Source organism: Lepidochelys kempii, chromosome 8 (assembly GCF_965140285.1).
Source record: "Lepidochelys kempii isolate rLepKem1 chromosome 8, rLepKem1.hap1, whole genome shotgun sequence".
Lineage (NCBI taxonomy): Eukaryota > Metazoa > Chordata > Testudines > Cheloniidae > Lepidochelys > Lepidochelys kempii.
The window spans coordinates 83671175-83683328 of record NC_136387.1 but is presented as its reverse complement, the minus strand read 5'-3'; the positions used below and the strand labels follow the sequence as shown (position 1 = coordinate 83683328).

Sequence of the window (12154 nt, the reverse complement as noted above, 5' to 3'; positions counted from 1 at the left end):
GAAGAGAGAAGCATCCAATTTGATTCTGGCCTCAAGTTACCGTTTGATTAAGCTTTCATAGAATCATAGAATACCAGGGTTGGAAAGGACCTCAGGTGGTCATCTAGTCCAACCCCCTGCTCAAAGCAGGACAAATCCCCAACTAAATCATCCCAGCCAGGGCTTTGTCAAGCCTGATCTTGAAAACCTCTAAGGAAGGAGATTCCACCACCTCCCTAGGTAACCGATTCCAGTGCTTCACCACCCTCCTAGTGAAAAAGTATTTTCCTAACATCCAACCTAAACCTCCCCCACTGCAACTTGAGACCATTACTCCTTGTTCTGTCATCGGGTACCACTGAGAACTGTCTAGATCCATCCTCTTTGGAACCCACCTTCAGGTAGCTGAAAGCAGCTATCAAATCCCCCCTCGTTCTTCTCTTCTGCAGACTAAACAATCCCAGTTCCCTCAGGTTCTCCTCATAAGTCATGTGCTCTGGCCCTCTAATCATTTTTGTTGCCCTCCACTGGACTCTTTCCAATTTTTCCACATCCTTCTTGTAGTGTGGGGCCCAAAACTGGACACAGTACTCCAGATGAGGCCTCACCAATGTCGAATAGAGGGGAATGATCATGTCCCTCTATCTGCTGGCAATGCCCCTACTAATACAAATGCTGTTAGCCTTCTTGGCAACAAGGGCACACTGTTGACTCATATCCAGTTTCTCATCTGCTGTAACCCCTAGGTCCTTTTCCGCAGAACTGCTGCCTAGCCATTCGGTCCCTAGTCTATATTGGTGGATGGGATTCTTCCACCCTAAGTGCAGGACTCTGCACTTGTCCTTGTTGAACCTCATCAGATTTCTTTTGGCCTAATCCTCTAATTTTTCTAGGCCCCTCTGTATCCTATTCCTACCACTCCTCCCAGTTTAGTGTCATCTGAAAACTTGCTGAGGGTGCAGTCCACGCCATACTCCAGATCATTAATGAAGACACTGAACAAAACTGGCCCCAGGACTGACCCTGGGGGCACTCCACTTGATACCAGCTGCCAACTAGACATGGAGCCATTGATCACTACCCGTTGAGCCCAATGATCTAGCCAGCTTTCTATCCACCTTATAGTCCATTCATCCAGCCCATACTTCTTTAACTTACTGGCAAGAATACTGTGGGAGACCGTGTCAAAAGCTTTGCTAAAGACAAGGAACAACACGTCCACCGCTTTCCCCTCATCCACAGAGCCAGTTATCTCACCATAGAAGGCAATTAGATTAGTCAGGCATGACTTGCCCTTGGTGAATCCATGCTGACTGTTCCTGATCAATGTCCTCTCCTCTAAGTGCTTCAGAATTAATTCCTTAGGACCTGCTCCATGATTTTTCCAGGGACTGAGGTGAGGCTGACTGGCCTGTAGTTCCCTGGATCCTCCTTCTTCCCCTTTTTAAAGATGGGCACTACATTAGCCTTTCTCCAGTCTTCCGGGAGCTCCCCTGATCACCATGAGTTTTCAAAGATAATAGCCAATGGCTCTGCAATCACATCCACCAACTCCTTTAGCACTCTCAGATGCAGTGCATCCGACCCCATGGACTTGTGCTCATCCAGCTTTTCTAAATAGTCCCGAACCACTTCTTTCTCCACAGAGGGCTGGTCACCTCCTCCCCATGCTATGCTGCCCAGTGCAGCAGTCTGGGAGCTGACCTTGTTCGTGAAGACAGAGGCAAAAAAGCATTGAGTACATTAGCTTTTTCCACATCCTCTGTCACTCGGTTGCCTCCCTCATTCAGTAAGGGGCCCACACTTTCCTTGGCTTTCTTCTTGTTGCTAACATACCTGAAGAAACCCTTCTTATTACTCTTAACATCTCTTGCTAGCTGCAACTCCAAATGTGATCTGGCCTTCCTCATTTCACTCCTGCACACCTGAGCAATATATTTATACTCCTCCTTGGTCATTTGTCCAATCTTCCACTTCTTGTAAGCTTCTGTTTTGTGTTCAAGATCAGCAAGGATTTCACTGTTAAGCCAAGCTGGTCGCCTGCATATTTACTATTCTTTCTACACATCGGGATGGTTTGTTCCTGCAACCTCAGTAAGGATTCTTTAAAATACAGCCAGCTCTCCCGGACTCCTTTCCCCCTCATGTTATAACAAAATTATGAGATTGGACACTTTTCATTGAAACATCCCTTTCATAAGTAAAATATCTGTAAAGTTACTGGGTTACATCATATGAGGATAGTTCAAATGTCATCAATATTCTAAGCCCTGATTAAGCAAGGTGTATAAGCATTGCCTATATTTAAGTGCATGAGAAGCTCCACTGAAGCTAGGCACATGCTTAAATACCTTGCTGAATTGAAGCCGTACGAATGAATGTTTTGTATATGATGAACAAAAATAGAATCTTCCAACATACTGCTTTTTCTTCCAAATATGACTTAAGTTAACATTTTTCTCCACTCTCTCACTAGAACAAAATAAAAAAAGAATTAAAAAACAAAAAAACAAAACAAAAAACCAGAACTGAAATACCTCCTAACTTTTTTGCCTTTTTATACATAAACTCAATCCAAATTTGTCTGCATATATTAGTGTACAAAAAAAAAAAACCCTCAAATTTTTAGGATGTCTTCTGTAGTATTCACGTTAAGCTTGACTAAGCTATTTTAAAACTTAATTTAAATATTTTTGTTCAAGAGTACATGATTACTTCATGCTACTTACAGGATATTTTAAGAATCAAAGAGCCGTCATGTTGATTTCCAACGTCTTGGCAATTCATTCTGTACAGGCTGTCAACCAGTTGGCTGCCACAGCTCCTTCTACCTAGTATTGTAATATTTTAAAACCAGATTGTGTGTCCATTTCATGTAAATGCTTGTTTTATAGCTGATTTACATTTTACATTAATGCCTGTCCAGGTTCTTCCTTTTCCAATTACTTAAAATATCTTTAAATCTAATGTTTGTGTGTTTGTTTTAGACTGGTAAAGCAATTATCTTCCTTTTTTGTGTATATCTGATTTGCTCTATATTCAGAAAATTGGTGGTTTATATTTTAATATTAATACTCCCTTTGGTTTTTATCCTTTCATTTCTTTGTGTGTCTGTATTTTTAAATTAATTGTGCGCTAATGTATTGAGGTTGATATAATTCTTCAATTTAGAATTGCTAAACTCTATGTGGTGGTTGTTCCATTTTTATACGAATATGGTAACAGATTACTACTAATACAAAAGAAATGCTGTGTTGAAATCAAGATTGGGTGCAATGTTTCCTTTTGATGCAATTCATATGTAATAAGCAATTCAAGATGTACTGTACCTGAATTTTTCTCATAGAGCAAAGAAATGAGAAATCAAAGAGAAGGTTTTTAATGGCTACCATGTTACAGTGGTTTAAAAACTGGAGAAAGTATTAGAGATAATGTTTAAGGACCTCAAGAAACAGTGATAGACACTTGGTGGTACCCAGAATACCAACAAACTTATGGTACCATTTGAATATAGTTGCCAGCTATCTATTAGGCTATTCCAAATAATTAAGATACAGGCAAAAGAAAGTAAATGTTAATGATTGGGGATGTTTCACATAGAGTATATGCTGCTTTTCCTTTTCTCCAAAAATAGTGCCTTGTGTGACAAAGTTATATTTATGAACATTCAGTTATTTACATTTATGAAGAAACTGATAAGAATGTGAAAGCAGCTACTTTAAGAGATGGACATCCAGTGTAATGTAGAGCAGTTTCAGGGTTGCTCTAAATTCCACCTTTGGTAATGACCGCCCTACCCGAAGGGGCTACTCCAGGAGCAGGGATTGCCAGGGCATTCTGCCTCCTCACATACTCCCTAGATAAGGGCTTCCAAGGGGTTGGCATAGAGTTTTACATCATCCTATGCCAGGGAAATCTCTATGTAACTGGGTCTGTGTAGCTGCTTTTCACCAGATGAAGACTAGGATCTGGTCCTACACTATTGGTAAGCTTCTGTTATAGCAAGGAGATAAAGTATATGAAAACATATTTCTGCCTTCCCACAACGCAGTATTCCATTGCAAGACATCACACAATAGCCAAATGAACTATCTATGGTTATTAATTTCTTTATGCTGTAAAAATATTACTGTGACATTTCATTTGGTAAGCCTTCTTAAAGGTTAATTCTCTTTCCTGTTTCAGATTTTCCTCTAGGTAAACCAATCAGTGCAATTCCTATTTACCTATTCCAAACCACCCACAAATTGTTTCACTCCTCACTCTTGCTGTTAAGAACATATTGACTTGCTGCCTGCTCTGTTGTTTAATTCATTTATGCTGAGAGTCAGGCATGAAGACAGAATTTTAAATGTGACATTTGAAGGCTGTTGGGTCATCTGAAGCTCTGACAACACCAGGGAATTCCTGACATACAAACTGGTCCTGATTTCCAATCTCCAATGTTCTGAACACATCAGATATTCTTCCCGGAGGTGCAGATTTCAGCCAAAAAAAAATTAAAATCCCTTGTGTTTACATCTTGCAGAAAATGCCTGTACGCTTGAAAGTTTTAAAATAAAACCCATGTTTCCTTTAAGCTAAAACTGGCATTGCCTGCAGCAAGCAATTCAACTGCAAAGAAACCCTCTGATTGACAAAGATATTTGAAAAGATCTACAACAACAACAACAATTAATAAATACTCATAGGATACTCTCAGCAACTTTGACATTTGGTGGATTTCCATTTTCTCTTGTTGATCTATCATGGTTCAAAGTCAATTGTGTCTGAAGGCCAGAGCTGTAGATAATCTGCCATCTAGACAATATTAACATCTGGCCCAATGGGACAGCAGTTAATTACAGCCACAACTAGAATGAAATACCTAAGGCAAAACTCTACCAACAGTGCTTTTTGCTGTGATACCAGCTATGCTGTGCAAGGAACAGAAAGTATGATGGCACCGCTGTTGGAAATGGAAATGTTACTCAGACCTCATTCAGAATTATATTGGGAAAGGAAATTGTTTTCCCTGTTCAACTCTTCATTACAAATAAACGGTGATAATGGTATTGTAATTTAGCTGCTTTTTCAAAGAGAGCAGGCATGTTGTGATTCGGGTCAAGATGCAAGTTGGAAGAAATCTATTTCTGTTTTTTAGGGAAAAAAATTACAAAATTTTTAACTGCACCCTGTGTCACCACTGAAGTCAGAATTCTTGTGTCATAGTGCAAATAGCCTTTAATTGCTGTGCTTTGAATAAGACTTTTATGATTTAACAGCTGTCATCTAAAGTTTGTCTGTGCCTCTAGCATAAGCATATTGATTCTGTAAAACCTAACAAAAGTATTACATTTTAAAGATTATGAATCTTGCGTATTCTGAAAGCAAATACTTGTAATGGAAAGGCATACCTGGTGTATTATCTGAGCTACAGGAAGCTGTTCGGCATATTTTAGTGGTTCTGTTGCCATCTCATCATCTGGAACCCTGAAAATAAATGAAGTTCATATTACTAAATTTTCTTACAATTATTACAAAAAACAAACTCTTGGAATTAAAAACAAAAAACGATGTTACTACCGAATACTGTTTGAAATGTTACATCTAGAGGGAACAATGTTTTGCTTCATTACAATCAGAAAAGTAAATCCCCACCTTAAAATAGTTTTTAAAAGCGAGAGAAAATAATAAGACAAGTTAGTGTAAATAAAACTTGTGTGTTAATCATGGCTGCTGTTTTTCACTGGAATAATTCAAATATCTAGAAAGTTTAAAACCAGCAGGCAGAAACCTGAGAAAACCTTTTAATTTTGTTTTAAGTGAATTCAGTTCCGGTGAAAGATGCTTGCCTGACCTCCCTGGAGAATGAAGTTGTTTGTTTACAGAACAGGTGCAGCACTGGCAATGACAGTGCAAGCTTCTCCATATGGCCCCACTAGGGGTATGTCTACACTACAAAATTAGGTCGCATTTATAGAAGTCCGTTTTTTAGAAATCATTTTTATATAGTCGATTGTGTGTCCCCCCACACAAAATGCTCTAAGTGCATTAACTCGGCGGAGTGCTTCCACAGTACCGAGACTAGCGTCGACTTCGAGTGTTGCACTGTGGGTAGCTATTCCACAGGTCCCACAGTCTCCACCACCCATTGGAATTCTGGGTTGAGATCCCAATGCCTGATGGGGCAAAAAACGTTGTTGCGGGTGGTTCTGGGTACATGTTATCAGGCCCTCCCTCCGTGAAAGCAACGGCAGACAATCGTTTCACGCCTTTTTTCCTGAGTTACCTGTGCAGACACCATACCACGGCAAGCATGGAGTCTGCTCAGCTCACGGTCACCGTATGTCTCCTGGGTGCTGGCAGACGCAGTACTGCATTGCTACGCAGCAGCAGCAACCCATTGCCTTGTGGCAGCAGACGGTGCAATAGGCCTGAAAACCATCGTCATCATGTCCAAGGTGCTCCCGGCCGCCTCGGTAAGGTCGGTCAGGAGCGCCTGGGCAGACATAGGCGCAGGGACTAAATTAGGAGTGACTCGACCAGGTCATTCTCTTTAGTCCTGCAGGCAGTCCTATTGCACCATCTTCTGCCGAGCAGCCAGGAGATGAGGATGGCTAGCAGTCCTATTGCACCATCTGCTGCCAGCCAAAGATGTAAAAAATAGATGGAATGGACCAAAACAAGAAATAGACCAGATTTGTTTTGTATTCATTTGCTCCCCCCCCTCCCTCCCTCTGTGAAATCAACAGCCGACAATTGTTTTGGTGAGGTCTGTCAGGGGCACCTTGAAAACTTTAATGGAGATTCAGTCCTGCCTGAAATACCAGAGAGAGGGATAGCTTAGTGGGTTGAGCACTGGCCTGCTAAACCCAGGGGTTTGAGTTCAATCCTTGAGGGGGCCACTCTGTGTGACAGTTGTTTTTGTTTCTCCTTGGTGTAAAGCCACCTCCTTTGTTGATTTTAATTCCCTGAAAGCCAGCCCTGTAAGCCATGTCATCAGTCGCCCCCTCTCCATCAGAGCAACAGCAGACAATTGTTCCGCACCTTTTTTCTGTGCAGACGCCATACCACGGCAAGCATGGAGCCCGCTCAGATCACTTTGGCAATTAGGAGCACATTAAACATCACGCACATTATCCAGCAGTATATGCAGCACCAGAACCTGGCAAAGTGAAACCGGGCGAGTAGGTGACGTCAGCACGGTGACAAGAGTGATGGGGACACGGACGCAGAGTTCTCTCAAAGCACGGTCCCTGGCAATGCAGGCATCATGGTGCTAATGGGGCAGGTTCATGCGGTGGAACGCCGATTCTGGGCCCGGAAAACAAGCACGGACTGGTGGGACCGCATAGTGTTGCGGCTCTGGGACGATTCCCAGTGGCTGTGAAACTTTCGCATGCATAAGGGCACTTTCATGGAACTTTGTGACTTGCTTTCCCCTGCCCTGAAGCACATGAATACCAAGATGACAGCAGCCTTCACAGTTGAGAAGCGAGTGGCAATAGCCCTGTGGAAGCTTGCAATGCCAGACAGCTACCGGTCAGTCGGGAATCAATTTGGAGTGGGCAAATCTACTGTGGGGCCTGCTGTGATGCAAGTAGCCTACGCAATCAAAGATCTGATGATATCAAGGGTAGTGACCCTGGGAAATGTGTAGGTCAAAGTGGATGGCTTTGCTGCAATGGGATTCCCTAACTGTGGTGGGGCCATAGACGGAACCCATATCCCTATCTTGGCACCGGAGCATGAAGCTGGCGAGTACATAAACCGCAAGGGGTACTTTTCAACAGTGCTGCAAGCACTGGTGGATCACAAGGGACATTTCACCAACATCAACGTGGGATGGCTGGGAAAGGTACATGACGCTCGCATCTTCAGGAACTGTGGTCTGTTTCAAAAGCTGCAGGAAGGGACTTTATTCCCAGACCAGAAAATAACCATTGGGGATGTTGAAATGCCTATTATCCTTGGGGACCCAGCCTACCCCTTAATGCCATAGCTCATGAAGCCATACATAGGCAGCCTGGACAGTAGTCAGGAGCTGTTCAACTACTGACTGAGCAAGCAGAATGGTGGTAGAATGTGCATTTCAACGTTTAAAAGCGCGCTGGCGCAGTTTACTGACTCGTTAGACCTCAGCGAAACCAATATTCCCACTGTTATTACTGCTTGCTGTGCGCTCCACAATATCTGTGAGTGTAACGGGGAGACGTTTATGGTGGGGTGGGAGGTTGAGGCAAATCGCCTGGCCGCTGGTTACATGCAGCCAGACACCAGGGTGGTTAGAAGAGCACAGGAGGGTGTGGTGCACATCAGAGAAGCTTTGAAAACCAGTTTCATGACTGGCCAGGCTACGGTGTGAAAGTTCTGTTTGTTTCTTCTTGATGAAACCCCCTGCCCCTTGGTTTACTCTACTTCCCTGTAAGCTAACCACCCTCCCCTCCTCCCTTCGATCACCGCTTGCAGAGGCAATAAAGTCACTGTTGCTTCACATTCATGCATTCTTTATTAATTCATCACACAAATAAGGGGATAACTGCCAAGGTAGCCTGGGAGGGGTGGTGGAGGAGAGAAGCACTGGGAGGGGTGGTGGAGGAGGGAAGGACTAGGCCACACAGCACTTTAAAAGTTTAAAACTTTAAAACTTATTGAATGCCAGCCTTCTGTTGCTTGGGCAATCCTCTGGAGTGGAGTGGCCGGAGGCCCCCCCACCACATTCTTGGGCGTCTGGGTGAGGAGTCTATGGAACTTGGGGAGGAGGGCGGTTGGTTACACAGGGGCTGTAGCGGCGGTCTGTTTTCCTGCTGCCTTTCCTGCAGCTCAACCATATGCTGGAGCATATTAGTTTGATCCTCTAGCAGCCTCAACATTGAATCCTGCCTCCTCTCATCATGCTGCCGCCACCTTTCAGCTTCAGCCCTCTCTTCAGCCTGCCACTTACTCTCTTCAGCCCGCCACCTCTCCTCCCGGTCATTTTGTGCTTTCCTGCACTCTGACATTGTCTGCCTCCATGCATTCGTCTGTGCTCTGTCAGTGTGGGAGGACAGCATGAGTTCAGAGAACATTTCATTGCGAGTGCGTTTTTTTCGCCTTCTAATCTTTTGACTCCCCCTCACCGCGTGGCTAGCCTCTCACCCCTGCCCCCTCCCTGTGGCTAACAGCGGGGAACATTTCTGTTCAGTCACAGGCAAACAGCCCAGCAGGAACAGGCACCTCTGAATGTCCCCTTAAGAAAAGCACCCTATTTCAACCAGGTGACCATGAATGATATCACTCTCCTGAGGATAATACAGAGAGATAAAGAACGGATGTTGTTTGAACGCCAGCAAACATACACTGCAATGCTTTGTTCTACAATGATTCCCGAGTACATGCTACTGGCCTGGAGTGGTAAAATGTCCTACCATGGTGGACGGAATAAGGCTGCCCTCCCCAGAAACCTTTTGCAAAGGCTTTGGGAGTACATCCAAAAGAGCTGCAAATGCCAGGGCAAATTAATCCTTTCACATGCTTGCTTTTAAACCATGTATAGCATTTTAAAAGGTACACTCACCAGAGGTCCCTTCTCCGCCTGGCGGGTCCAGGAGGCAGCCTTGGGTGGGTTCGGGGGGTACTGGCTCCAGGTCCAGGGTGAGAAACAGTTCCTGGCTGTCGGGAAAAGCGGTTTCTCCGCTTGCTTGCTGTGAGCTATCTTACTCGTCCCCAAAACCTGCTTCCGTGTTGCCTCCATCTCCATTGAAGGAGTCAAACAACACGGCTAGGGTAGTGGTGGCTGAACCCCCTAAAATGACATGCAGCTCATCATAGAAGCGGCATGTTTGGGGCTCTGACCCGGTGCGGCCGTTTGCCTCTCTGGTTTTCTGGTAGGCTTGCCTCAGCTCCTTAAGTTTCACACGGCACTGCTTCGGGACCCTGTTATGGCCTCTGTCCTTCATGCCCTGGGAGATTTTGACAAATGTTTGGCATTTCAAAAACTGGAACATAGTTCTGATAGCATGGATTCCTCTCCGCATACAGTGATCAGATCCCGTACCTCCCGTTCAGTCCATGCTGGAGCTCTTTTGCGATTCTGGGACTCCATCATGGTCATCTCTGCTGACGAGCTCTGCACTCACCTGCAGCTTGCCACGCTGGCCAAACAGGAAATTGAAATTCAAAAGTTCGCGGGCCTTTTCTTGTCTACCTGTCCAGTGCATCTGTGTTGAGAGTGCTGTCCAGAGCGGTCACAATGGAGCTCTCTGGGATAGCTCCCGGAGGTCAATACCATCTAATTCATCCACAGTACCCTAAATTCGACCCGCCGATTTCAGCGCTAATCCCCTTGTCGGGGATGGAGTAAGGAAATCGATTTTAAGAGCCCTTTAAATCGAAAAAAAGGGCTTCGTCGTGTGGACAGGTGCAGGGTTAAATCAATTTAATGCTGCTAAATTCGACCTCAACTCCTAGTGTAGACCAGGGCTAAGGAAACTCAAATGTGACACCACCACAGGCAAGAGGATAAATCATTCTCCTTCCCTTCTCTGCCAAAAATGCCAATCAGTGCCAGCTGCGGTGGCGAGTTTAACAATGCAACCACTTGTCCACTCTGAATTGGAGTAAGACCTTCAGCTGGCTACCCTGTTGATATGCTGCTGACACTGTACACTAGGTTTCCTTGTCATTAAACCCAGATAGAGCAGTTTCCTTGCTCTCATAGTGACAGACAGAGAGAGATGACCCAGAAAGAGATCCAGTTAGCATAAGATCTCTCTAGGAAAGAAAAAGGTGAAGCTGATTAGTAGGGAAAACCATTCTGAGGAACTCATTGATCTAAACCTGCTCCAATGTTTACACTTATGTACACTTTCAAAGTGGATTTCAATCTTGGAGCCTCACTAGACAGCTCTCTGCTCCTGGATCCCCAGCTACCAACAATGGCCAGAAATACTCTCATCTTCAGCTGACCAGAAAATTGAGCTCTTTCGTCTCCTGTACAGCACCTGCTATAGGTCATAGAATCATAGAATATCAGGGTTGGAAGGGACCTCAGGAGGTCATCTAGTCCAACCCCCTGCTCAAAAGCAGGACCCATCCCCAATTAAATCATCCCAGCCAGGGCTTTGTCAAGCCTGACCTTAAAAACTTCTAAGGAAGGAGATTCCACCACCTCCCTAGGCAACACATTCCAGTGTTTCACCACCCTCCTAGTGAAAAAGTTTTTCCTAATATCCAACCTAAACCTCCCCCACTGCAACTTGAGACCATTACTCCTTGTCCTGTCCTCTTCCACCACTGAGAACAGTCTAGAGCCATCCTCTTTGGAACCCCCTTTCAGGTAGTTGAAAGCAGCTATCAAATCCCCCCTCATTCTTCTCTTCCGCAGACTAAACAATCCCAGTTCCCTCAGCCTCTCCTCATAAGTCATGTGTTCCAGACCCCCTAATCATTTTTGTTGCCCTTCGCTGGACTCTCTCCAATTTATCCACATCCTTCTTGTAGTGAGGGGCCCAAAACTGGACACAGTACTCCAGATGAGGCCTCACCAATGTCGAATAGAGGGGGATGATCACGTCCCTCGATCTGCTCACTATGCCCCTACTTATACATCCCAAAATGCCATTGGCCTTTTGGCAACAAGGGCACACTGCTGACTCATATCCAGCTTCTCTTCCACTGTCACCCCTAGGTCCTTTTCCGCAGAACTGCTGCCTAGCCATTCGGTCCCTAGTCTGTAGCTGTGCATTGGGTTCTTCCGTCCTAAGTGCAGGACCCTGCACTTATCCTTATTCAACCTCATCAGATTTCTTTTGGCCCAATCCCCCAATTTGTCTAGGTCCCTCTGTATCCTATCCCTGCCCTCCACCATATCTACCACTCCTCCCAGTTTAGTATCATCTGCAATTTTGCTGAGGGTGCAGTCCACACCATCCTCCAGATCATTTATGAAGATATTGAACAAAACCGGCCCCAGGGCCGACCCCTGGGGCACTCCACTTGACACCGGCTGCCAACTAGACATGGAGCCATTGATCACTACCCGTTGAGCCTGACAATCTAGCCAACTTTCTACCCACCTTATAGTGCATTCATCCAGCCCATACTTCTTTAACTTGCTGACAAGAATACTGTGGGAGACCGTGTCAAAAGACCGTGTCAAAAGGTCACCAGTGCTTTGGTTACTTCTTTGGTTGGAAATATGGTGCGTCTGGGA

The 12154-nt window shown here is 44.8% G+C and overlaps 1 protein-coding gene across 1 annotated transcript in view; it reads right to left on the bottom strand.

Moving 5' to 3' along the window:
• PIGK (phosphatidylinositol glycan anchor biosynthesis class K) overlaps positions 1–12154 on the bottom strand; it is a 128521-nt gene that overhangs the window by 29503 nt on the left and 86864 nt on the right. The window contains exon 10 of the mRNA XM_073357296.1: positions 5376–5451. Within this exon, the coding sequence (XP_073213397.1) occupies positions 5376–5451 (76 nt within the window). The remainder of the gene's footprint in view (positions 1–5375; positions 5452–12154) is intronic.